The following is a 27,980-nucleotide window of genomic DNA, read 5'->3' as shown; positions in this document are numbered from 1 at the left end:
CGTTGGCATTGTGGTGACCGCACTGACAGCTTGTTGCAATTAACGCTGTTTATAGCCTTTGTGCTGGCAGTGCAATGCATAAGCGCTAATACGGGTCATCTCGGCTTGCTGATCCTTTCGTCAATCTGTGGCGCCCTCAACCTCCATTTTCGTTATTATCGATGCAAAATGAATGTTGGCACTTGCTCTTAGGGGCGTGTGTGTGCACTCGCCGGGAGATTCGTGCGTTACCTGTGTTGACATCCGTTAATAAAATAAAAGTTGTTGCAATAAACCTGGAATACTTAACCGATTAGCGCCATGGATGCTGTGCTCATGCAGGTAATGACAACGTCTGGAAGTTATAGTTCTGCAACGAAAAATGCTAGTTTCGCAGTGCTTATACTTTACTACTTGAGTGGTTGCGAATCCAGAGTGAACAAACTTTGCTCGCGTTCTTTTTTTCTTTTAGCTTACTGATCAATGTTTGTTTGTTTTTCTCTCGTGTGATTCTTTATGAGCGTAGAACCAAGGTAGTAGTGACCAAAATGACAAGATGCAAGAAATCAGTGACCTGCTTGTCGCGGCGGGCTACTTTCGAGCTCGAATTAAAGGAATATCATCTTTCGACAAGGTAATTAGTTATATTGCGGGATACTTCGAGGGACATAAAGATGTTTAGTAACGTGCACTTTGCCTGCGTAGATTGTTGGCGGCATGGCGTGGGCCATTGAAGTCTGCGCCGTGGACATCGATGTTGACCTCCCTTTCAACGAGAACCTCAGCATCGGCCAAAAAATGTAGGCGATTTTTTCGGTATTACAACGAAAATTCAAACCATGCACCGCGAGTAAAATATATGCGACTTCTCAACAGATCACTGACAGAGAAGATTGTCCGAGTGCTGCTAAGGATGAAATGCCCCCATCGCATTGAACCTCATCAAATACAGGGTTTGGATTTCGACCACATATTTCCCGTCGTTCAGGTGAGCTATGCCGTTGTGCTAGCATTCATACCCGCAGATACGCGCGTGCCTTGTGTTATGAAAAACAAGAATAATACAATAAATTTAAGGCATGCAGCACCGTAGCTATTCCAGACGCTGCGACTTATCACCATTTCTTCGATAGTACCAACGAAAAGGTCGTAAAGATCGCAAAGAAAAAGTGTTCACAAAAAATTTAATTTAACAATTCATCGTTAGTCACTCATTGTCTGCTACAGTACAATGGCCTTTCCATCCCAAAGTGACTTTCTTGTATCAGCCAAAGGCTTTCTGTGTCTCTTAATTCGCCTGTATCATTTCTCACCGTTAACATGGGCGGTTTGAGTTCGTGGTGTCGATGGCACAGGGGTTTCCAAAGTCGGTTGAAGTACACCCACCCAATTTTCTACCAATATCATGGGAGCATCGACCGTTCATTCAATCAGCGCCGTATGATGGAGCAAAACGACAAACCCGGCGAGAGTAGCCGCATGCGCATTAAGCAAAGGCCACTGCTGTCATCGTCCGCTAAGCTGCTCCAAGAGCAGACGCCGCCCCCGATTTTTTATTCGCTTATCACACTGCCCTCCAACCAGCCGTTAACGATACGAAGAGAGCAAGTGAAAGCGATTGGTAACAGCAGTGCGGGGTGGCTGTGTGCTCTTGGAACAGCCTAGCAGACGACGGCAGCAGCGGTCTTCGCTTAAAGCGCATGCGTTTACTCTCGCCGAGTTTGTCGGATCGCCCCATCATATGGCGCTGATCGACGGAACGGTCGACGCTCCCATGATATTGGTAAAAAATTGGCCGGCTATGCCTTCACCCAGTGTTGAATTCGCAAAGGCTCTGCTTGGGAACACCAGAAGCCACACGCATTGTAGACTTTATCGGACATCACTGTAAGCAGTCTCGGCAGTGCCAACTTTTCCACATTATTAGCAAAACGCATTGCTCACAACGGGGCTGAGATTCCGTGTTATTGGTTACAGCAATTAAATTTGACAGTGCGAGCCTCCCGTAAAAGGCATTATTTTGGCGCAAACATCAAGAATATGCAACACATATTCTCGAAGATAGTTCAGTTGGTGCTGTGCGCTTACTGTTGGTATCGTATCCGCTTCAGAAAATAAAGTTGCCTTCTCCAGTCCCCAAGGACCCAGATGAAGCAAAAAGCCCTGTGCTACTGTGTACTCATTATCTACAGGACTTGTACCTTCCCGCCTCTTACAAAATGATCAACTGCTTTATTCTATACTTTAATTTAGAATGGAAAGCCTCCTTCAATGGCCCTCATGCCTACACACAGTGCTTAGCTGGCTGAGGCCACTGAATAGTGTGCACATTTTTTCTACGTGCAAATGTTTCATTGAGTCTGTGCGCGCTGTTGGCCAAGTGTTCTGTAAAGGATTTGAAATGGGTGACGTATACACCACACAAAAGTTGATTTGTGTATGTCATGTCCAGGTTTGAGTACTCAGAATTACTTAATATGCTCAACCATTTTTAGCTCGTTGACTTGTTCATTACAATGGGGCTTGACTGTGTACATGTTTCTGTCGGTTACAAATGCAGTGTAAACAAGATTTCACAAATTTCTTAATTTTTTAGGCAATTTTTGATGCTGAAGGCCAGTGAGATTAATGTATTTAAGTATGAAATCAACCTTAGGAAACCAATATAACCATCGAATGCGATTTCACAAAGGATACCGGAAGAAAACAAGTAAAAGAAGAGTCCTAAAACGATACCCAGAATTCTCTACCATGATGGTGCAAAAAAAGAAATACAGGAAAAGACGCATTTGGTTGCAACTGCAACACAGTTGACTGAATTTGAAACCTAAACAATGAAAATTCACATGCCATGAAGTGTCGCCTTTAACACCACAGAAGGCCGGTATCTTGCCCATAGATTGTGTATCTTCAGTTACCAAGCATAGAAGGCCGCCAGTGCTTAGATATGTGACTTGCTGGGGTGTAGGAGACAAGGGCGTCCGCAGAACTTTTTGCAAGGGGGGGCATCCATAGCGGGGGGGGTACGGTTGGATAGCACCAAAAGGGCGCTATTTGTGGTTACAAAAAGTACAAACAGCGAATTAGAACCAGACTTGGAGGATATACATTGGATTTTATTACTGAACAAAGAAATACAGTTAATAAAGAAAATGCGAAAAGTTACTGTCACTTTGTAAAGAGTGACCAGTCTCACTGCGTGAGGGTTCTCGACTCACGCCAACTGATCACCATCACACAGTACAATACATTCGTATACATAGAACTGCATTCCGTCAATGTTCCTTGAATAGCAGCTGCAGACGCCTCAGGTTTTTCTGGGCAAATTGCGAGATAACATGTGTGATGAAGTCTCTTGAAATGGCTCACGATACTACTCGCCTCCCTGATTTTTCAATGCACTACAGGCATACAAGCGTTTTGAGGGGCTGATTTATCGGTTTTGCTTCGGGGCTTGGGTGATGCCGACATTCGCAGTTTCGAAGGGAAGGGTGTACAAGGTGATGGGACGGCACCGGAGGATGTTACACTCTCCCTACTAGGTGTAGCGGTGACGATTTTTTGCTAGATGTAGCTGCAACTTTCTCCGAAAACTGAAGTTCTTGCGGACTGCATAAATCTAGAGATCAGAAAAAAAAAAAAAAAAAAAACCCGCCAAACCTTTCAGAATTGTTCGCTATCTTCAATAGCCAGCACAGGCAGTCTGTTTTACTGCCGTCACATGATCGGCAATGTTAGTCAGTGTCTTAAGTGCAATGTTGACCGCAGTCCTGAAAGGCGTTCCATACGGATACGCAGGACCTGAGTGAGCTAATCATTTCAGTAGCGTGGATTGTTGCGCTAGTTGGTTCACGTACATAATTTTAAAAACTTTGCTCTAAAGGACGGGACAAAAAAGAGAATGTCGGTGTCGTTCTCTCCTCTCTTCCGTCCTTCAGGGCAAAGTTACTTTAATTATGGGCCAACCAAGCTGTGCAGCTTTTTTGTAGTGCATAAAAATATCTGAATTTCCAAGGGGGGGCAGTTGCCCCCCCTTGCCCCCCCCTTCCGGACGCCCATGGTAGGAGAGAGTAGAAAACATGCTGAGAGCTGTTGTGAGTGGCACAATGTGTGGAGTACCTTGTTTTTTCCATACCTCGCAAAGAGGGAGGGGCGGTGGGGGGAGCAGAAAAGTCTGTGTTCTTGATATTCTCCTGTGTTTCTTAATTTTGCAATAAATTTCCCTTCTTCTCTTCAACTTTAAAAGAGGTTTAGAACTTGTTACCTCAAACCCCAACCCGCTTTACAGATAGGGACCTACTCATTGCAACCGGTGATAATGGGAGCTAGCTTGCCAAAAAATTGCTATGTATGGACGGCGCGTTGCACCAGGTGGTACTAAATTTAATTCCCAACCTTGCCAACTTTGCTTCGCTTGCAGTGCAGTTTGCAACTGCTCGCATAAAATGCATTGGTTGTACCACACAGTGCCGATTGTTCCAGTCAGTACGTATATTACCAGTCAGTACCCAGAACATACAGTTCACTTGGGACCCGTTTCTCAGCTATGAAAACTTCAATGTACGCAAGTAAACGGCATTGCAACCATATCTGCCTGCTCAACTGGCATTCTTTATTTTTGAGCATTTCTGTTCATGTAAACATTTGGAAACTTTATCGGCTCTGGCTTTACATCGAGAAGCTTGCTTTTTATGTGAAGCTCATCTATGCATGCGCGAAAATTCCCAGGGAAGGCTTGAATTTGTATAAAGCAGCTTCAGCAGGTTCATCTGTGCGTGGAGGCATCAAAATTCTTGCGCATAAGCAATGTTTTTTCAGCAAAGGGAGCACTAATCGATGGCAACCTCTTCAACGGCTGCGGCTTTTTCACCATAATTGGAGCCATGGTTCTTGCAGAATCTCCTTTGGGGTGGCTTCAAAGCCCAATAAATGGCAAAGTTGGCGTCACAGATATACACGGACAGTGCCTACAGTGGGAACTGCAGCGAGGGGTTTATCCAGAATTTTGATTTTAGGGGGGGGGGGGGAGCTCTCCTGGATGGTGTTGGGGGTACATTAGGGGGTGTGTATAAATCCCTGACCGCAGTTACTTTGGGATGCCTTTTTAAACCACCGCCACCGTGCTGGAGCGGTGGAAACTTGGTGGAAGGAAATTGACGTTACTGTGCGGCTTCCAATCTTGCTCAGCTGTACACGACAAATACCATTGCATACAATGTGTTCACTGAAAGTACAGTGCAAAAAAGTTGCACAAGATCTTTTAGCATATTCTCTCTCGAAAACGTTTCTTCTGGCTAGGTTTGTTGCAGAGCCTTTTGCCGATACTATCGCCTATATATAGTTGACGTCAGCAGAATCAAGGTTGTAGGCCATAGCCTACAACCTCGACATCCAGCTCGCTGCAGCTACTTTTTCCAAAATCGCTATCCATGCTGATGCGACACTGCCTCAACAGAAGCTGAAGCCCAACCATGGCTGCAGGAGAAATTTCTCATGCACGCTTGTTTTTTTTTTTTTTGTTATGTACTTGTGCTATAACATGCGTCGTAAGCCAGTGGGAATTGACAATACGCCGAGTGTTTTCTCCTGGTTTTATTTTTGATGCACTATACAAAACAGCGTGAACCAAGTCCTTTGTGTTTGTTTTTTCTGATCCATGCTATGGAACTAAATGCGCTTAATATTTCTTTGTGGTGTACATGTGCTATGAAACGCGTGGATAGTTTGGAGTGTGGTAGTGAAGGGTTAGCAACTGTGGACGCTTTTTTTGGATGATATCCGAGTAGGTGCGCACTCAGTGGAGGCCAGTCGGATGTGTGCTTTCACCAACCTAGGGAAGTAATAATTTCGCACTAAAGAAAACTCTATAAAGCGAGGCGACAGAAGGTGTGCACTTCTGTTAGGGTGAATCAGCAAAAAGTGAGCGCTACAGACCCAGAAAAGCACTAACAAATTCAGCACGCGGAATCACCGAACATGGGCAGGTCGCTATCTATAAAGCCGGTCGTGCTTGAAACATAATGTTGAGCCAAATCAAATGAGAATTATCTTATTAATCTTACTGAAATGCATTTTGTTATACCGTTAAGCTGATGTCCTGCTGGCAGATGATGGGCTGGGCAGTTACTTCAGTTCATATTCATTGCAATGAAGCATTTGAGGCCGAAGTTTCGCTCTCACAACTGCAATTAATATCTTTACAATGTTTTTTTTTTTAATTTATTCTTCCAGCATTTGGAGGGTAATTTAGCATTCATGAGTTACCATTCGTAGTAATCATTAGGTTGAATGAATGTTCTCTACCCCTGCTAGAGATTTTAGCTAGGTTAAAAAAGAAAAAGAACCATAATTGAAGTGGTACCAGTATTGTCTGGCTATCCCATAAAAGTTTTGCTCATGCAAACTTCAGGCTTGAGGTAATCTGTTCATTACTCCCAGGGTGTTTGCCATTTTGCGTAAGCATTTCTTGTTGCCTAATTTTCGCGCTTGTGTGTTTAGTGGTTGGTGAAGAAGGCCATTGAAACGAAAGCGGAGACCGAGGACATTCACCGGGAGTATGCCGTCTACCTCTTTGACAAGACTCATGGCCCTGTGGTAAGCGTCCACACTGCTTGCTCTTCGGTGCATTCATAGCTACCCTTGGGGGCTACGCCATTATGTCATGCGAGGCAATGCCTATTTGCATGCAAATAGCAAAACGAAGGGCCTTTAATGCAAGGCACAGCTGCCTAGGATTGATCAGTTGAATAAAGAAACGTATCTGGCATTTACTGTAACAAGAATTGTTGCTTTATGAAATATAGTCGTAAACAGATGCTGCTGAATGGCTTCTCTATATTAAAACGAGCCCAGCAAAGAAGCCAGCGCAGTGTTGCTAGTTTCACCAAAAATGCCCTTGCACCCCATGGCTTTCGTTGTTGGCGTGCTCCCACAAGCAATAATTCACACTAAATCCACTTTGGTCTACGTAACAGTTGGCAGTCACTGCTATGTATGGGTATCTTCCTTTTTTGAACTCTGTGTTTCTACACTGTAGTGTTGTACAATGCTGCGACTGTTATGGCGCAAAAAAATGAATGAATACCTTTAACTCCTAAAGCAGTGGCCCCCTAGTCGAGGGAAAAATGCATAGCATCGTTGTGACAAACCATAGTTGAAACTAGTGTTATTTGTAGCTTCTTTATCAGTGATGTGCTTGAAGCATTTGAATGTTCAAAGCCATGGTGCCAGGATTACCTTCCTACCCCTCCATAAGTGTATGGAGTGCTCTAGCTGTATAGAGCAGGATGTTCTCTCTGCCAGCATAATGCAAAAAATGCTAGTAGCTGATGGCCGTTGACAATGTTGCATGACTACATGGTACTTTTCAATTGACAATTGTATTCTCGCCCACAACTGCGCCTTATGTATTTACAATGGGGCACTCGATAGACAATTGCTTCAACGGCCTTCGAAAGGCCTTTGAAACAGTTGTGTAGCACAGGCATAATGCGCATGAACTTTCACACTTCTGTAGGCATTCTGGCGGCAAACAGCTTCCCTCCTTTCTTTACAAGCGTGAGGTAGCTGCATAGCGCAGTTGGATCAATTTGATTTCCAAAAGCGTTATGAGCAGAAATAAAGGTGTTCAGTTTCTCAAGCATGATGAAGTTGCTGTCTTGGCTCAAGAAGCCCCTGATGGCTGAAGAGACAAGAAGGATGGCTTGCATCGGCTTGTTGAGCACACTGTGCAGATCACTGACTCACTAACTGGCTATTGAATGGGGTGCGTCTCTAAACAGCTGGCATTAGCTCCCAGCATATCCTTGAAGCGATATACCTCGGTGGCATGTTCTGATATTTTTAGGTCTTGATAAGATACAGGGCAGTAGTGATTGCAGCTTTTATGAGGTGGCTAAAGCATGTACTCCCCTCGGTGGGTTTTCTTTCTGCACTTGCAGCAGGCACTGGTCTGTGCCCTGGAGCGTTAAAAAGGGCTTTTTGTCTTTGCACAGGGCACCACTGGCAACGCTCAGTTCCAGGCAGCCTTCCAAGGAGCGTATGCAGCCCTACAGGTAGGCAAGGGCCTCCTCTAAAATCTTGTACACTTCTGTTTCGGGCTGCACTATAATTGGTGCCCATTCACGCAAAGACTTATCATTTCGAACTGATAGTGTGTCAATAAATTATCCCACTAAATTTCTAGTAACCACAGGCTGTGGCTGATTTTTTGGACCTTAAGGGGATACATAGTGAAAGCATCCAAACGATCAACCAGTCTGAGAAATTGAGTCTAAAAATGAATATTAGAGAGTTCTAGCAAAGGCACCTGAATTCAAGGGCAGTCTGATAAATTGGTCAGTGTATTGGGCTGTAGAACTGCAGTCCCAGAACCCTAGGTTACATTTGCATTGAACAAAAAATAACGCTCATATGCTTGTTTGAAAATAGCTGGTTCTGAGTGCAAAAAAAGAAAAGCTTAAACCAAAGCAAAACTGCGAAATGGTTGTAACGAGTAGAGGTAGCCAGCTACCCGCCGCAGTCACACAGTGGCTCAGGCATTGTGCTGCTGAACCCAAGAACGTGGGTTTGATCCCGGCCGTGGTGGCTGTTTTTCAGATGGAAGCGAAAAGCAAAAATTTCTGTGGGCTGAAATTTTGGCTCATGTTATAGATCCCCAGGGAGTCTTAATTAATCTGGAGCCCTCCACTACGGTGCACCTTATAGCCCAGCTGTAGCTTTGGCCCGTTAAACCCCCAAAATTTGGAAGAGGTAGCCAGTTTGTAGTTGTGCATGAGGTTGCCTGATTGGTCGCTGCTCATTGCATTTGTTCAAAAACACTTCATCTCACAAAGCCGGGTGTTTCCTCATTGATTACAATTTCAAATGTCTAGTGGCTAACTAAAAATGTGCTTTCTGTTGTCTTCAAAACTCCCGTCGCATCACCCATACTGCCAGCTTGAGGGCTTGATCTGCAGCAAAACTAACATGAAGCTTTAAACTTTGAAAAGCATTTTCACTTTTGTAGAATATATTTGTATAAACAACAGCATGCAGGCATGTTTTTGGAGTCTGTGTAGTTTTACGGCAGAAGAGAACTTAAGTTTCTCCAATTTTTTGGTCTCAATGGTATTGCTCATGTACAGAAGGGTCTAGTAAAAAATTTGTTTAGCATAATTTAGTTCAGCTGACCAATTTTAAAGCTTGTAAATTAGTAGATTCTTCTGTGGTACACAAAAAAAAAATTAGCAGAAATTCAGAGAATTATCTATTAATGCATAGCATTCTTATGCCACTTGTCTTGAGTGTGAGTTTTTTCCAGCCAATTTTTCTGGTTTTTCTAAATTTTGTCTGACCAATTATCTCAATTTACGCTATTACAACAATTATAAGTGGAACTTTTGCGAAATCTGCATTGTGGAAATGCAGGGCGTTACATATTTTGCCATTTTCCGTAATTTCTTGTATTTTTCTTCTTTTTTAGTATTTCAAAATTCCGTGCAACTGGTTATCTCTTTTTATGCCATTATAGTGATTACAGGTGGAAGTACCGCGATATCTGCATTTTTGTGGAAATGCAGGGCGTTACACGGTCCTGGCTGTGGGGTTACTTGGCAAAGAATGCTACGCATTAAAAGTCTTCTCAGTTTGTTCCTTTTTTGGAGCTTTTACTGAGAAGAGAGGATACGATGGCAGGTGATGGGTGCTTTCACACTCTAATTATATTTGTGTGTGTCTGCATACACCATGTTTCACATTTTCAGGCCAGGTGCAGGTATTCCGACTTCCTTCTCGCCCCTTTCACACCTTGCTCTCTCTCCTGCTGTACTAAAGAGGAGGAGGAGCACCATTCAACATATTGACCCAACCCAAACCTTGCTTGTTGCTTTAAGAATCCAAACTACAATGCAGAAATGAGGAGGGCCCCAATGGCCTGGAGGGAATCCACTGCTCAAGAATTTAACCTTTGGGCAAGAGTATTCCATCCGACCTTCCACATAATGATGATGATGGTAATGATGATGTCACTGGAGAAGCTAGCGTATGTATGTATTGACAAACTTTTGCTCTGAATCAGTCATACACAATTTCTATGATAAAAGAAACTCCTCCGAAGGGGTTGAATTTACACGAAACCAGAGTGCAGTGAGTGGACATCTTTGGCACCGTTAATACTGGAAATGTGTCGGCATTCATGTTCTGCCGTGCAGGAGCGGTATCGTCCGAGGCGGCGCTTCCGCCACCACGCCCGGCACACGCTCAAGACGGAAGCGGCCCAGGTGCAGGCCACCCTGATGGAGTATGGCTACGGAGGCCACTGGGCCAGGGGCCCTGAGGGCGACCAGCAGGTACGGTCCACCACCTTGCTACAAGACAGCGGGCAGTCTCAGTTGGACGGACCTGTTTTTTCAACGTGTGCATGGATGGAGGAATGCAAGAGTGGGTGATCCCCGCCCTTAGTGACAGCCATGAGCTGTGGATGAACGGCTGACGCAAAGAAGAGGGCTCAACTGCAGTACAACTGCATGCTATAAGTGTGCTACAACTTTTAGTCTAAATCCTTTTGACTGCACAGCGCCTGTCTTTTGCAGATGAGATGCAGGTTACGTCTAGTGAGACAAATGTGATGCTGCTGAACTTAAGTTATGAATTGTAGAGGCCGAAATTTGAAGCGTTGCAGTAATATAAATGCAAGTAGGTCTGTATGTCCAGCATGATGCCCTGGATGACAAATTTACCACACTTAGACGCTGTGGAGCTTTAGTAAGTTGTAGAAATGCCAAAAATTCGTGCCACCATGGCCGGTTTTATGCACTGTGGTTTAGGGGGTCACCACCAATGTTACATTGGCATGATTAGCATATATGTGTCTGGAAGCCTTCAATAAGGCAGTGTATAATTGGTGCTAGAATAAACCTTTGCTTGGGATTTTTTAAGCCATACTTGGTGTCACAAAAGAGAAGGAAAGATAAATGAGAGAGAAGGGAGGGAGAGATGTTGCATATGTCACTGTCAGTGTAAAGGAAAAGAAAGCATCTTCTCTCAGAACAAAAGCTAGAAAATTTTAAAGGCCCAATCATTGCGCTAAAACCATAACCCTAAGTTGCCATTGGTGTTCTTTCTAGGCCTCAAATGGCAAACAAGGACGGGTATTACCAGTGCTCTTGGCATTCTTGGCAAAAGGCATCTACCGCAAGAAAAGGGCCACCATAAGGAACAAACCGTCCGCCGCGGGTGTGCAGTTGCTAAGGCACATTGTGCTGCTGAGCCTAAGGGCGCAGGTTCAATTCCGGCCACAGTGGCTGCTTTTCAGATGAAGGCGAAAAGCGAAAACATGTTTGTGTTGAGATGTTGACGCGCGTTATTAGAGATCGACAGGTGGTCAAAATTAATCTGGAGCTCTCCACTACGTGCCTCATAGCCCAGGTGCAGCCTCGGTGCGTTAAACCCCTAAAATAAAAAAAGAAGCAATTTCAATTTGAATAATTTAACACTTTGCTCTCCTGTTGCACAAAAAAGCAATATTCTGTATTAACAGACACTTTTGGTATCTGCGCAGGAATCCAAGGAAATCTTCAGCGACATGGCTCCTTCTTCTGAGGTGAGTTCCAATCGGAGAAATGCTTTCGGCATCCACCACATAGGTGAGGTGTTTGACCTTGCCACACGTGCCTGTTGTGTGTGCGACCGCTGTAGGTGTGGTGCAAGCTAGGAGGCTGTTCTGCTGCTCTCATTGAGACTGCACTTGGCTACAGTTTTCGGGCTTGAACAGCATCCCTATATTGCTGTGATAAGCAGTAGAGACCGCCCTTTACAGTAGCTAGGAATTTTGCTGCTTCATGGAAGTTTGACCTTTCACCTTCTTATGCAAATGTGCCTGGCTACACAAGTTGTAATACACAATGAAAAACAGCGCTGCTGGTTATCGACGCCCTCCGGTGAGGTGTAACGGTCAGCCCTGGCATAGCTCATGCGCACAAATGGTGCCTGTCCATGTTTGCTCAGGTTCATCTGGGAAGGCAAACCAATTCTGCTCTTGGTCCTGGTGCACTGAGAGGTTTGGGGAGAAAGTGGCTGCTGCCTGCGACTAAGGGGCTGCTTTCCTTTATGCGTGCAGGGCCGGCTCACGGCCAAGTCTGTAGGCACCATTGTGCAGAAGCAAGCTGCTGAAGCCCGCGAGATCGCAGAGGAACTGGAGCGCAAGGCAAGTTGACCATCATGCATGTGGATTGTGCTTACGCCATAATATTCCATTCCCGTCCGTGCTATGTTTTTGGAAGCGTACTGCTACCGCACTTGTGAAGAGTTTTCTCTCTGTGTCCTGATCTTGACCTGGATATGGCTTTCTTGCTTTAAAAAATGTACAGTAGGAGCAGGAATTTAACTGTGGGAAACTATATTCATGTTCTTTTATGCACTGAGCTGTTCCAAACAACGGGGGAGGGATTTTGATGGGAGTGAAAATAAAAATGGCCACATCTACAAGATTTCAGCACATGCTGAATGTCCCCAGGTGGTCTAAATCAATCTACAGAATGGCTGTGATCTGTAGCCCTCCACATCAGCATGCAGCATAGCACAGGTGTTGACTTAGTGGACAGAGCCCTGACTTAAAGTTTGTGTGGAGGGGTGTCTTTTCTGTTCGATAATAACTACGTCACTACGGAGCCTGCTCTCTTGTTTTACGATTAATGTGTGGCCTGCCCTCGCAACATTTATCATCCTTTGCAGGGATGCATAAAGTTTTCTCGTAGAGTATCTGTTGTGCTGTCATCAGCACTGCATAGTCTTGTCAACCTCACTGTATGACTGGTTTCAGCCAATGGTCCAAGTGCCCGGCGCTGCTCACCACACCAGACTGCTGAGCTCTGTGCAGAAACAGCTCGATGCCAAAAAGGAACTGCTGCAAAAGGTGGGTTTGCACTGTGCGCTTCCATGCAAATATTGTGTTTCATCTGGCCAGTACCATACAGTGAGTTCACATCAAATGGTCTGTAGACTACGTGTTATTCTGTTCATAAGCACTTGACATATACGAAGAAAGCTGTATTGTGCGGCAGCCATAAAATTTCGGCCCTTTTCTGCACTCATTAGGCAAAGGCAGTGGTAGTCATACATGTGGTAATGCAGGAAGTGGTACTGCAGGCTGTGTGGTAGCACTAGCGATGATAGCACAGTCCTGTGTGTGATGTAACACACCTTCTATTAACAGTTCACAACTGCCCCTCCTGTGAACACATCTGCACTTGCCAACTGAGGTTTACAAACAGCATGCACCTACCCCCCTGCTCATGTACTGCTTGCAATCATTTTATTTCCCCATTTCTAGCTGCTAAACTGTCAATTTCTTGGTAAACCCCATTTGAGACCACTTGGCTTAATGGTTAGCACTGTCCACACTGTTAGGCAGGTCAAACACTTTGTCCCCTGTTCTTATAAATGCGCTGTTGAGAAAAATAAATCTTTTTTGTGTTTAAAGTTAGGTGGAATGGTGTTCTTTGTTTGTTGCTAGCTGGGCAGGTGTCGTGTTGAGCCTAGTCAGCTGGCTTTAATTAAAGGGGAAAACAGTGCTCACATGGCTTTGCTACTTGCATGCAGAGTCAAGACCAGCTAGAGAAACTGCGAGAAGAGTATGAGCTGCTCCAGAAGGAAGACAAAGAGGTAAGCCCTCGCCTGAATCTCCTTCATCCCTTGCTCACCCACTCCTACGAACTGTGTTCTCCAAGTTGGCACATAAGTGTGCACTACTTTAGTTGATAACAACCTTTCAGTTGTCTGGGAGTTATGTCATCTTGCTAATGTTATCATACTGTTCAGCTGGTCTGTTGTTTGGGAGGATTAGTGGGCCGACTGAATTAAGTGACACTGCAGAGAGCTTTTTGTTCGTAGGATGGCTCCTGGCATTGTAACAAGAGCAAGCTGGTCACTTTTGCCCTCACAGTACCTGTCTACTTTCATCTTTACCTTCATCTTTGTCATCTTATGTTTATTTGAATGCTGGAATGTGCTTTCAGTCAGTCACTCGCACACTTTAGTGTGCACCATGCCAGGCACTTGGTGTACACGGCAGTCATTTAGCCTCACTTGATGGGTTGAGTTCAATCCAGCGGGTCGTCATGCCCCAACATAGTTGTTGCCACATGTACACTAGCTTTGCATTCCTCAAGCACTGTCTGGATGATTAGATAAGTATCAAGACTACCCTCTAGATTTGATCTTAATGTGGTGTCATTGGTGCTCACTAGGGGTCACAGAATGGAACGATGACATGTAAAGTGTCCGTCTCAGCTGTTGGGAGAGACCTGCATTGAACCACATTCTTCCTTCTTTGTGTAAAAACAAGCCCTCGACCCAGATGCCGCTGCTCTTGCATCGTAAATAACCAGTTCACCACCCCGCAACTATCAAACACCACTATACGGCCCCCTTGGAGGTTCCACCAATTAACAGATACACAACCTCCGACTCCGCTTTTTATGGACACTGCTGTGGACACTGTGAACACTTTCTATGGACACTTCCTCTACGGCGTCTACGCTGATGTTTGTCAACGCCAGCGCATCAGATATCCATCTTCATACCATTCTACTTTGTCCGACCATGGCTCCCGAACCAATGACATGCGCCTACATTACCATGGCAAAGTGGCCATCTACCCAAGCAGAACTCCTCGCAGTGTGGGATGCCCTGCTGCACGCAACTGTGATTCTCAATTTGCCTTCAGCATAGTGTACCATCTACACTGGTTCATTGGCAGCTGTTCGAGAGCTTCGTAAAACTCTTACGTCCAACAAACTTCTGCGAGAAATTCAGGACATAGTGAACACCTACCCGCGCCATGTTCGCATGTCATGGCGCCAATGCAACAGCCACTCCGCAATGCAAGCTGCAGATGCCAGTACGCACCCCGTGTGCATGTGCAATAAGTCGAACCCCGCTACAACGAACGCCGCTTCAACGAAATATTTCCAATTCCCCGTCAGCCAGCCATCGAAGTCCATGCAACACAGTCCTCGCCACAATGAACCATTTGTCAGGCTTCCTTTCGCTTCAACGAAATTTTCAATGATTTGGGTTGCGTTTGAACAATTATTTTACAATAAAATAAGCATAGCGCCAGCTTTATGTAACTTTTTATACATTCAGGACGCTTAGTTTCACCGAAAACATGCGCGGTGCGGCCACACCGCCACAGAAAAAAAAAAAAAAAAAAACTCATAGGCGGGCGCCATTGTTTGATGGTGATAACGATGTGGCTGGCCGTCTTTACATGAGGCGCAGGCCCGGTTCACCAAGCCGGAGCTACAGCCAATCCGTATCCAGTTGAAATCGCACAAATGTGCTCCGCTGCTGGCGCGGCGCCGTCATGTATGCGTTGTGAGCAGCTGTCCTTGCCGTTTTCCGTCTACCATTCTTCATAGCCAAGAGCAAAAATCATGTTTGCGTGTTTGGTCTTGAAGCCAAGTCATCCTATCTTAGTCATGAGCGCGCAGTTGTGTTAAATGCAAGCGCGCGCGTCTAACCTGCCAAGGTCAGTAGCTGCCGCGCTGTGTCAGATGATAAGATAACGGCACTGCTCCTGCTACAAGTGAGAGGGGGGCTTCCAACGGCCTAGCAGCTATCTACAAGTAATCAGCTCGGTGGACACGCCTTGTTGTACAGCAATACGTTTTGCGCCTGCATTTCTTCACCCCACTCCGCAACGCGTTCTTCGCGTGCAGTGAAAGAACAGATAACCATTGGTATCTTCCGAATAAACATGACGTTATTGCGCGTCACTCCTTTTTCTAAACATTGTATTATGCTGCCAATGATGCGGAAGCATACGGGGCTATTTTTCTGGCCTTTCCGTGGTGTGTTGCGGCAGATTTCGCCTCAACGAATTTTCGCTTCAACGAAATTTTTCGCACGTCCCGTCAATTTCGTTGTAGCGGGATTCGACTGTATCTCGCTTCTCCGGGACCTTCCTCAGTGGCTGTTCGCCTAGCCAGGGCAAAAGAACATCCTCGGCGCACCACATGTGCGGTGCGGACCTTCTCGGCGGGTTGTCCTGCCAAGATGAGGTCCTGTTCTGGTTTTTCCTAGGGGTGGCCCTCACGCTGGCTGTGGCAAAGACCAGATTTACGTGATGCAGTAGTTGCAAAACTCCCCATAGGCCCCGTGCATCAAAGAGCAGCCCTACGATTAGTCCACTGTTTCGGATTTTCGGTACTGTGGCGCTATCTATTAGTGACAAAATGAACTGCACAATGTGCTTCGCTGTTTCACCGCTGTGTGGCGTGGCCTAATTCTCCAACATGCTGCACTCGACGACCTGGATGGAAAATGGTATTTGGGTGCTTACGTTAAATTTGTTTTGCCGAGGGAGCCCAATGTGGTCATCATTCAAGTGTTTTAGTATATGCATTCAAAGCAAGAGTGGGCAAAAAAAAATGCAATTGTGTTGTCAGCGAGATGTGTCATCATTTGTGCATTGTTGTCTGCTACGCATCATCTGCTGTCTTCGGTGCCAAAAAAAAAAATTGAAAATTCACTTCGATAACTTTTTGCATGTTTGAAAGGATTATTTAGGGCCACTTGATCAGCTACTGGATTAGTTCTTGCATACAGTATGCTGTAGGCCAAGCGGCAACTGCAAATTTAGTACTTCGGGTCAGAGTAATCTTGAAATGGTTGGGGTGCCTGTATGAACGCCAATTTGTCGAGGCAGTTGCACAGACACAAAAACAATCACGACATAAAAATACGCCAGAGCCAAGAAAGCAATGCATAACTTACGAAATAATAACAAAAACAAAAAAGATTTTTGTATCCTTAAAGTCAAGCTTATGAGAAATTGTCAGTTTGCATAATTAGTATGCTTTTTGGATAGCGCGTACGGTGGCCGCAGTGGCGCCACCCTACGCATGATCCAAAGTGTGGGAGGTCCAGGTGTGGGTCGTTTTTTGAGGTGGAGTTTCATAACTGCCCACATCAAAGAGCTCTGGTGAGGGCCTGGTCACCTTAGCACCAGGCCCCGTTTGACTCGACTAGCCCCTTCTGTCCCACTCCTGTTGAGAAGGATACAGCGGAGCACTTGGTGTAGAGCTGTCCTGCCCTGCGAAGCCTACGCTTTGCCCACATCGCCTCCTGCGGCCCACGCCCCAGATGTCCGCCAGATTTCATGGCGTGGATACAAGGTCCACATCATGGCACCCTGCTCTGATTTATTCGGGAATCAGGAGTGTACCTGTACACACAGTTTCCCTTATGCTGGATAGCAAACTTCCGCAATAAAAAAAAAATAGCTGCTGGCAATCCGTCATTCTGGTGCACTCCATAGTACACCAGTTCCTATGCGGTGCAGGACAGCCAGTTACTTTGGGGATGCAACAATCATAGCTGACTATTTCGATTACGTGCGCAGTCTTTCCATGAAATGCTTACATAACCATGTGTTTCGCTGATGATATTGGAGCTGTCGGCCAGTCATTGCACCAATACCTAACCGCGTTCTTCAGCAATCACCACTTGAGGTGCACTTGCGCTCCGATTCTCCACTGTACCGATGGCGTGCCTTCTGCGGTGCAGGCTGCGTGCCAGCTGGAGGAGGTGCGGGCGGCAGCCCAGCGGCTGTCCGCGGGAGTGGGCAGCCAGGAGCCCCAGCTGGCCAAGCTGTGCATGCTGCTGCGCATCGAGGCCGAGCTGTCGGGCCAGGAGGCACGCTTCCGCGCACACTGCCGCCAGGAGATGCAGCGGCTGCAGGCGCAGCTGGCAGCCCTGGAGCCCGACCAGGGGGCCGCAGACGACCCCCGGGACAGCCAGGTCGAGGCCCAGTGCCAGCAGGAGCGTGAGAAGCTGCAGCGGATGCGCCTGCTCCTGGTGGGTGGCTGCACCTTCTCTCTCGCGGGACTACACGTACCCTTGGGCCCAGCAGAGTTACTGAATGTACACCAGCTGTAAAACTCCCCATAGGCCCCGGGTGTCAAAAGCTGGTCCGCAGTTGGCCCCCCTGGCTGGGGCAAACAGGGGCAAGCACGGGGCAAGTTGGCCAGCCTGTCATCTGTGAGCAGAAAGTTGAAATAGTACTCAAGTGCTTGCAGTCTGGTGTCCAGGGGGCAAGAAATTTGAGGGATGGCCATGCAGGGGCAGTGTGAATTTCAGCATCATCTGACATCAGTCAGGCAGTGAAGAGAGACGACTGTATAGCAGAAGGTGTCTGTGGAGCTTGTCTTCATAGTTGGCATTATTGTCAGGTTATGGTGAACCAGAATGGGCAAGGAGTTAGCCGTGGTCAAGTTTTCTGATTCTGTCACTGTGGCCGCTGTGCATAAAACCTGGCCAGCACCATAGTCTCGTGCTACCAGCACATGCCTGTACACCTAATTCAATTGTTCTTGCACTGACTGCAGATGGTACTCAATCTTCTATCATTGCTCATGTGTAGCAAAGGCCATTGAATATGTCTGATAAGCGTTCTTAATACGTAATGCTTTGCAATTGCTCGTATGTACCATATTTAATACTAGTTATTGGAACATAATTGTGACCATTTAATTAAGAAAATTCCCTCTTAGCTAATTGCTGACTCATTAGCACAGAAATTTTAAATGTGGATACACTAATGTTGCTAAACCCTTCATATAAATTCCCCTTGAAGCATGCAAAACATTCTGAACACAAGCATTGCTTGGCACATGCATCCTTTTCCTACATCCCTGTGTCACTGATGGCTGCCTTGCTTACAAACATGACGCATTAATAACTGTCTCTACATTACAATAAAGATAGCAAAGGACTGAACGCTTTATTAAGTGTTTTTGTGCCTGTAAAATGTACCCGGAAAAGCACGCGCCTATTTTAAGTATCGATGACGCAACTCAGTGCATTTGGTATAGTAGTATATTTAAAATCAAAAACAGTGCTTTGACAAATTTTCGTTACATTTGTATGCTTGGCAATGGTTCACTTTATTCCAGGCAAGGCTAAAAAACTGCATTGGTTAATCATTATTTCTTGCTTTAACATGTACAAACTCTACCCAGCTTACTTCTGCTCGTTTAATGTCAAGCGTCTCTGTTTTCGTTTCCAGGCCAAGAAGAATCGGGAAATTGCTGCCATCCAGCGTAAAATTGACGAGGTGCCATCTCGGGCGGAGTTGAACCAGTATCAGCGTCGCTTTGTTGAGCTCTACGGTCAAGGTCAGTCAGTTGCGGTGACTTTGGTGGGAACCGTGAAGGCTATAAATGCTAACGTGAATTGCAGCCTATTCACAGTGGGTTTGCCAAATATGTACGCGGCAGGGCCCCGAAAGAAACCTTGAAAGAGATGAATGAAGCTGCACGAGTTATAGCTTATGTGTTCGAGGACATACAACCCGAGTATATCGCACATTAGTGTGGAACAGGGAATTCGCAGCTTTCCTCTGAAATTCACCATTCCCCTGTCTGTTGCTATCCTGAAACCACCACATAATTATTCCACCAAGGAGATGTCATGCAGGCCAAAGCTGCTACTGCACCACATGCAACATAGACCAGTTGCTTGCACCAGTAAGGACAGGTGTGCCCGTGGTAGCGATTTTTCGAGGATTTATAGCAGCCACAGCTGGTCCCTTCAAGTTAGCACGCTCTTGGATGTTTAGCGATTGCTTGCATTTGCACTGTGGCATTGTAAGTGCGCTAATTTTGCGGGTTTTTGTGCTAGCAGGCGGGTTGTGGCGGACGTTAGTGATTGGTAGCTACAGCCAGTTGCATAAGTTTGTGATCACATGATTGTCATGCCATGCACCATGTGAGGGTTGTACATGATGGTGCCAGGAGTGCACATGGGTGTCACATTTTTGTGCGTGTGTGAGGTAGGGACTAACAGGCTTAACTAATTATGTGCCCATTTCCAGGAAATTCTGGACCAGCTGTGAGCTGGGAATTATGTAAGACATCTGTACAAGCACTATGTATGTAGTATGCCGCTGGGTAGCTTCAAGCATCGTGACATAAATGTGAGAGAAGCTCAAAGCAAAATGTCCGTTAGGACATTTTGCTTCGATACGGCAAGGCATTGTCCCATTGTCACAGTGTGGTTAAAAGTTATTGAGATAGTGGTTAGGTGGACCCAGTGTGGGCTGTAACATTGTCAGAAAGTGTTTCGGAGCCTATGTACCGTATTTACACGATTGTAGGTCGACCCTTTTTTTCAAATTTGACAATCCAATGTTGGGGGGTCGACTTAGAATCGAAATCAAACCGTCTACCGCTAGTCACGGCAAGAGAAACGAGAAATCAGGGCTGCTACGAGGTGGGGACAGCTTTGCACCCTCGTTCCCATGGTTATGGTCAAAAGTGTGAACCGCATGGGGCGTTTTCTGCTCGCGAAAATGCGCCGCTGACACTGCAGCGAAATGCCACCTGCGTGCGCTACGCGATCGGCGGCGGCAACATGGCCACATGGCGTCGTCACCAGCTGCGAAGAGGTCCGCGTAGCTCCAGCGACCGCTTCTAACCGCTCTTTAAGATATCACTGAAGGCACAAACGAAGGCGTTTGTGCAGGATAGGAGCTGATAATATGGTCGAAAACGACACTATAAACCATCATCCGCGCCGCTAGGGAAAGCGCCAATCAAATATCCGCCACCGTAGTAAGCCTAAACGTCTCCGGCGGCGCCAGCCGGCTGTCGCAAGCGCTTTCAAACTGCCGGCTTGAAGAGCGCGCCTCCCCTTTGAGGCAAGTCGTCAGGCTCCTCCCACTGCCGCGCCCGACGCGCGCGAATCGCGTGAAAAAATGCTCTATGAGGTTCGGCCTTTAGAAGCAGTAGAAGCTGCCGCGCGCGCGGAGTCGTCGACGCGGGCGTCAAAAAGTCGCCCGCGCAACGCCGACGCACACGAATCGCCTGCAAAAACGTGCCAAGAAGAGTTTTATTCGTATCAAAAAACAAACAAAATGAGCATTAGCGAATCCCTTGATTCAATGCGCGGCGCTAACGTAGCCGCCATGTTTGTTTTGGTATCGCGCGGCAGTGGCAGTGGCCGCTGCCGGTTGCTTCGATGGTTGTCATCTCGCAGCGAATGTATTCTTCCCGCTCAAACTACAGGGCATTGTTATTCCGGGTGCTTATACAAAAGCTTTTCTTTTTTAACATCTAGCCCGCATACGACGAGCGCACAGCTCTTGTGGAGAGCCGCCGTGTGGGTTAACGGAAGAGCTTTTCTTTGTGATACGATTTTCAACGCGGCGCTTGCATTTTTTTTTTTATATAGATGTAATTTTTGGGGGTCAACCTGCATTCGAGTCGACTTACAATCGTGTAAATACGTTAAGCAAATTAACGTGTTTTTCTTTGATTTTTTGTAAACAGAAAGGGGAAAAAAAAAAATTTGTGCCTTGCCTGACTCAAATCATGCGTACAAATAGCCTGTATACACAAGGAAAATTGGGCTGGTGTTAATGGATTTCACATCATTTGCAAGGAGCAAGCTATGCAGAAAGCTGAGGGTGCTAAAACTTCCTGTTATGTGAGCCCGTGTGCGTAGGGGAAAAAAGGCTACCATCGTATTTTGGTGCAGTGTCTATATTTCAGGCTCTCTGTCTCTCTCTGTGTGCACACCTATGTGTGTGTGTGCGTACTCGTACGCACACTCATGTACTCATGTCGCATTTCCCATGTGTTGACTTCCTCTGTGGCCAACAGTGGCAGCCACGCACCGGGAAACCAAACAGTTCTTCACGCTGTACAACACCCTGGATGACATTCGCATGTACCTGGACAAAGAGGTGCGTTTGGCTTGGAGCAGGCTGCTTGATTAACTCCTGTTTTGCATTCAAAGCCTTGTAAAATACATCATGGCTGGAAGGTTGTGTATAAGCACATGTATACACTAGGTCCCTGCTGTAACTTCACACGTGATGCATCTTTGCCTGATTTAAAGGTAGGGCTAGTCTTAATTGAAGTCCAATTGTTATGGGCTGTTGTGGAAAAATACCTTTGTGGAGTAAATACCAAAGCCAGATATGCTCAATATCGCAAACCTATGGTGCTTTGGCGGTGTCTTGGTGTTGATAAAACTGATGTGGCATGATGTTTTGTGGCAGCCTTCGCTCTCTTCATCCTTTAAGCGGCAGTTTAAAAGTTTCGAAACGGCAACTTGTGACCCGTATGGTACTCTCAAATGCACTTGCTTTCTTCCTACTGTATCCTGACTTGTTTTTTACCAGCAATTATGAAAGTTCTATGGATTTTACCAATTTCTCTGAGAGAACAAGAAATTGTCAAGATTATTATATGGGATAAGCTGTAAGGTGAGGCAACTTTTGCACTGCTATCTTCGCAGTCCTTTATGAGAACCATTGAGTACTAGGCTGTTCTCGGGCCTGTAAGTTTCCTTTAAATGTTCTCTTGCAAGTGTGCTATTCTTGTCGTGCCTAGTCTGGACTGCTTTAAAATCAATAAAATGGTTGCCAAGTCAGAAGGCCAAGAAATTTTATAACCAAGGAAATGATGTCAACTTATATGCAGCATCAGTGCAGCACAGTTTACATTGGGGTGTGAGCTAATGCAGACTCAATCTAACTGTTGCTTGAAGGATTGAGCCTCTGCGAAATAAACAGTTGCACACTGCACGCCTTTGCAGATTGGCCTTCTCAATTCGGTGCTGGAGAATTTCTCTGAGTAAGTATTCTTTTAACACTAGCCTTGCTTTCCTCTTTTCCGTTCTCAGTGTGATCATTCCAGTAAAATTACCAGATGAAGTTGATGTCGTGCCGTGCCTGCTTGGAGGTTCTGAATGCGGCTGTCTACTTAATGTTAGCGCTCGAGCTTTCGGTCTCAAGACAGTTAGGTTAAAAATGGTGTCAATTTGTGTAGGGGCTTGGGGAAAACCTAACGGGCAATCATGCCTATATTGTGCCATCGGCATCTAAGATACTTCACAATTTCAGCGTAAGCGCTGGTGTCGGATGGGTGAGTTGGTGCTGAAACTTTGAGAGCCCAAAGTGTTCCTCAAACAGTGTCAGGGTGCTGATAATCCCAATTTCTATTGTTTCCGGGCGGTTTTGCAATGGGGTTCTTCGTAATTCTACAAACCAGTTACGATAATCCGGAAACAGTTTTTGATCAATAGTCTTCAACTCCTTCCCAACCCAAAGCCCAGATAAACTGAAACTGAAATGTGAGTAACTAGGTGCTGACTGTTCACCGGGTTGTCACGAGGGGGTCTGTACCGTTTTTCATGTTGCAAGTTTTGCCTCATGCAAGGCTAGTGCACTCAACTCGTTTCACCCCTTACAGAGCTATGTCCAGTGCAACGACCAAGGACCAATTCCTGGCGCAGTTTGAACTCATTGTTGATGGGGTGAAGCAAAACAGGCTCAAGGTACACCCTTGCTCTTCCTTGTCTCACCCTCCGTGAACCGTGGTTAAAAAGTGAACTTTGAAATATGTAGAAACAACTAAAGGCGTGTGAACGTGGTATAGCAGCAGCATGTTTGAGCAGAACAGATAGTCGGGAAGGGATGTGCAGTACACCTAGACAACTATCTTTCTGGTATAGCAGTTTGGGAGCTACTGTTTCTTACTTTTATATTTCTTTGCTTTTTGCATTCAATTATCATTTCAAATTTTATTTATTCTCTGATGTAATAGTACGCATGTTTGGGGTGCCCATTACACATCCGTGGTGGGCACCCCAAAGTTCAAATCAAAGTTCAAACGTGCAAAGTTCAAATCACCATGTAATCTAGTAATCTAAAACCATCCTAGACGTCCTTTAAGTGTGGTAAAACAATGTTTGTTTTGTTTGTTGTCATATCAGATTGTCCAAAATAGCTTCTAAGCTTGTGCATGCGTTCAGTTGGAAGCAACCTGCAGCCCTCAAGAACAGGGGCTGGAAAGGTGTTCTTAGAGCCACCTGATCTAGTGGCTCTAGGTGTTCTCTAGAGGGTAGCTCTTGTGTGCCTGTTTCAGGCTTACAGCACAGCAGTGCTGCCGGCATGGTTGATTGAACATGAATGGCAGTGATGGCAAAGGAGAGGAGGGGGGGGGGAGGGGGGGGGGCAGGCAGAGGAGGAGATGTGGTTATTCGTATGCCGTTTTCTGCTTGTGCTGTCAAGGATCCGACCATTTCACCTACGGCATAACTACGGTTGCAAGCAGAGCACATGCTACAGAGGGAGGTGACTACGGTTGCTTCGTTATGGTTTCGAAGAGTATGGAAGCAACCCAGCGCCAGTCGCTTAGAGATGGCACCAGGGTAGATGTCCTATGGTACGCAAGGAACGCGTCTGCCAATACCGTAACTGGAAACAGAACGCTGCATGAGCTGACATCTGTCTGCATCAACTTCTAGGAGACTCACCCACACGTCACTGACAAACTCCCTCCCTCCTGCGATTTCCCGATTAGCACAGCAGTCATGCCACACTCCTTTCACATTGCAGTGTCACTGTCAGAACATCTAAACAGCTGCGCTCAACTCTTGCATTAAAGAGTATTGTAATCGTTCGCAACTTTTTTTTCCCTTTTTTTTTTCCGAATCGCGTACAAAGTTAGTTCCTGAGTGCAATGACAGCAATCGATGGTGTCTGCTCCCAAGATTGCTATGTTTAAAACTGGCATTAACCACAACATGGCTTGCTTTTTAATTCTGAGAATAGCTTGGACTCTGGGATCCAACATTAACCCTGTGGTTACGGACTGTTTTTTAAAGCCGCCACAAAGTCTATTTATAATTCGGCTCTCAGCTGCTTAAACCAAACAGTGATTTTAAAGAGCACTTCAATAAGATGCCTTATTTTGCGAGCTTTACTTTGGTTTTATTTTAGTACTTTTGTGCTTGCAGTTGTGTTAGCTGGATTCAGCCTGGGAAGAAATATTGCAAATATGCAGTTGGGTTTTTTTTAGGTGCCCCAATTTTTTTTTTTTTTTTTTCGCTAACAACTGAATTCTGGGGAGGGGATAAATAATATTAATGGTGCATTTTGTGCTTGAACTTAAATCACTCATTGGTAGGAAACCGAAAACCCTGGTGAAAAATTTACCTTCAGCATTTTATATTTAGATAAAAATGACAACCTTGTCGGAAATTGACAAAATTCACGGGTTTCTGGCTAAGGGTTCTCAGTCCTGTTATGATTTGATTTTCATCATAAGGAAAGCAAACGCATAAATGGGACACAGGCGAGAAGGCAACATTTCCTTTGCAAAGGTGCGTGTGGGGCAGTCAGCTGCTTGAAGGCTGGCTGGAAAGACGTTTTCCCTCTGAGCACACATACGTGGCCTGTCTCATTGCTGCCGCAGGTGGATAAGAAAAGGCAAGAGGCCAAGATGTCACGTGATCGTCTGCACGACCACTTCTTGGAGCTCGTAGACAAACAGAGGCTGTACTTCAGGACTGTGAAGGAGTTCAAGGAGGTGCGTATGCTGCTTTCTGCCGTCACGGGCATGAGCAAGATCCTCGTAGTATAGTTGGATCTGCTGAAGATGCCGCCATAGGTGTGTCATGAAAGATGGCAGAGGCTGTTGTGCCTGTGTTCCACAAGATGGTAATGGGTAAACTCAGCTTTGAACTGCATGGCTAAGACAAATGAAAATTCTCTTTCTCCATGCAGCTCAACTTTATTGCAACGATCAAAGCTTCAAACCAAGCAAGGATTTTTGTCAGGGGTGGGATTTTCAGAGCTTTTGAAATAAATATAGTAAAATCAGGCCTGCACGCACCCAAGTAGTTCACCGCCCTTGTCCTTGGTTGTGGTAGCTGGTTTTGGTTGTTATGGGGTAATGCATAAGGTATCATTTGCAGAGACAGATTGCAGCAGAGGAAAAGCAGTGAAATGCACAGATTTAAGTGCACATAAGTGCACTCACGATAGGTATCTACAGTGGACGCTAGAGTGCTTAGCTGGCCAGCAGTGATTGTGCTTCCGACAATTTGATCCTTCACGTACAGGCACAAACTGCCTGGCACATGCTGTTGCAAGCTCTGATGATTTCAAAGGTCTCCGTATGCAGACTTGAGCAGAAAGTGGGGCCGTTAGTTGAAGGCATCACCTGGAAAACATCACTTCTTGCAGTGAAAAAATTTAATAATGAAAATGGAAAAACTTCATAACTTCATACAAGTCCTTTCTTGAATTACATCCAGATTTCTGGTTTTTTTCCTATAGACATTACTAGTTAAAACATGTGTATCGATTGTCATTTACCTTTTGCATTTCTAGCTGTAAAGAAAAAAAATGCTGAATTCATCTAAACATTTGGTTGAGGATGATTCCGCCTAAGAGATGCTACTGGTAGTACCTACAAAGCTTTTGCGCTGAGAATCTTTGATGTTTTTATTTTTAACTGCAGTAATGAAAAGGTGTTCCGAATTTCTGGTTCACTTTTTGGCATGATGGTTTTGAGGTTTTTTGATGCCAAAAGTCCTACCCATTCATTGACTAATGCTAGTGAAGCATAGCAGTTGGAGGGCAGTGACAATCAGTACACTGGTCATTTAAATGATTTATTCTGTGCAGCGCCCGTATTGTGCGGTAGTTACCTTTGTGAGTGACTTTGTCTTCATTTCTTGTCTTTACTTATGAAGGAATGTCGGAAGAATGAGCTGCTTATGGGAAAGCTCAGAGAGTCGTCTGGCAAGCAGCGTTGACAGCCTGGCTCCACCATGCACCAGGATGTTGTACATTCCCCAAGGTTTCTTCTTGCTGGCACTGAATGAAATAAAGTCACCAGTATGTAAAGAGTATTATTAACAAATGCTGCGGCTCCTTGCATTCATGTCTGCTGTGCCTGTCATAGCTATTCACCAGCCAATTCACTGCTTGACAAAGCGTTCATTCTTGAAGGAACTATTTGGCAACACATCAGTGCTTCTGGGTTTCAAGTTTTTAATTTGTTTGCTAATTTGAACATCTTTACCATCCCCATCAGGCCCAAAATAGTGGTCCTTGGCTGTACAGAAACTGCGGATGGAACAAAAGGTTATGTGCTTGCCATGTACTTCGGGTGCATTTCATGAACCTTTCAGCAGGAACGTGTATTTTATAAAGCAGTTTAAAGGAGCCATGAAGAGAAAACACAAGTTTGGTTCATTCAAAAGATTGTCTCGTTAGAATCATACTGACACCACTTTTAACGTAAACTTCGCTCAAATAAGCTACATAATTAGGAAAAACGGGAATGGTCATGCGACCCACCAGCTCATTTCCCGCAACAGAACCTATGTCGTCACATGAGCTAAGCTCTGTGATTGGCGGAGGCTGGCAGAAGCAGACGCAAATTAGGTAGAACTTACAAACTAGACGAACGAGCGATTTGCGCTTAACTTTAGGGCAAATTCTTTACAAAGCAATAAGAATGATGGGACAAACAGTGGAAGTTACGAAAGCACATGTAAACATAGAAGTACTGATGCGTTCTGCTGTTCGTACTGCGCACAGCATGCTTGATTTCGCTGCACAGCACTACGGGGCTTGGGGTTGTCTCAAACGACACTGGCCGATTGACGCAAGCAACGGTGTCTTACGTGACCCCATTTGTCGAGCGAGCACTGTTTCAGGGAACGAATATTTTCTCCCAGAACAAAAACAAGCCAGGTTTAAATGCGGGCAAAAACAAACCAAACGCTTGCCACGGTATGGTGGCGCCATCTAGGTTACGGAACGTAAAGAAACGCGGGAACAAACCAACACCGCTGTACAGGGTGGAGACAACCTTTGAACGGTCCCGTGCCGCCGCAATTGGGCCAACGGGCTCAACGCGTTATTCTTTTCGTTTCCCACGAGACCTAGCAACGCGAAACAGACAATATGATTCAAACTTCTTCAGTAAACCGCGTTGCGGCGATAATTTTAGCGCGGTTTTGACACAATGACTTGCTTCGGCGGCGAGCGAGCAACCGAACATGGCGGCGCTAGCGTTACGTGTCTGTACCCTGTACGGCGGATGCGTGAATGAAGGTACTCTAGGCTGCAGAGCGGTCGGTTCCCGTGATGTCACTTGGGACCACGAAAACGCACGATTGAGCGGGAAAATCAAAATTTTAACCTAAAT

The 27,980-nt window shown here is 45.7% G+C and overlaps 1 protein-coding gene across 1 annotated transcript; it reads left to right on the top strand.

Moving 5' to 3' along the window:
• Positions 1-3: 3 nt before the first annotated feature.
• Positions 4-26,684, top strand: Fidipidine (coiled-coil domain-containing protein 93). Its single transcript, XM_077700526.1, has 18 exons — positions 4-321; positions 506-613; positions 685-779; positions 856-967; positions 6,478-6,573; positions 7,974-8,033; positions 10,170-10,307; positions 11,519-11,560; positions 12,077-12,163; positions 12,779-12,871; positions 13,558-13,620; positions 17,530-17,820; positions 19,031-19,139; positions 21,627-21,709; positions 22,567-22,604; positions 23,223-23,307; positions 25,230-25,343; positions 26,515-26,684. The coding sequence occupies exons 1-18, from the start codon at positions 301-303 to the stop codon at positions 26,575-26,577; spliced, it is 1,698 nt and encodes a 565-aa protein (XP_077556652.1). The 5' UTR covers positions 4-300; the 3' UTR covers positions 26,578-26,684.
• Positions 26,685-27,980: the final 1,296 nt, after the last annotated feature.

The sequence above is a fragment of the Haemaphysalis longicornis genome, unplaced genomic scaffold, assembly GCF_048455015.1.
Source record: "Haemaphysalis longicornis isolate Haplotype H1 unplaced genomic scaffold, Haemaphysalis longicornis Haplotype H1 scaffold_2, whole genome shotgun sequence".
NCBI lineage: Eukaryota > Metazoa > Arthropoda > Arachnida > Ixodida > Ixodidae > Haemaphysalis > Haemaphysalis longicornis.
This window is presented reverse-complemented; position numbering and strand designations above follow the sequence as displayed.

What these genes read in the sequence shown, in the direction of transcription:
- Fidipidine (XM_077700526.1), top strand. Translation starts at nt 301, where the DNA reads ATGGATGCTGTGCTCATGCAG. An exon ending in ACATGGCTCCTTCTTCTGAG is followed by an intron (nt 11,561 to 12,076) that starts GTGAGTTCCAAT and finishes TTATGCGTGCAG; the next exon opens with GGCCGGCTCACGGCCAAGTC. An exon ending in AGCGGATGCGCCTGCTCCTG is followed by an intron (nt 17,821 to 19,030) that starts GTGGGTGGCTGC and finishes TTTCGTTTCCAG; the next exon opens with GCCAAGAAGAATCGGGAAAT.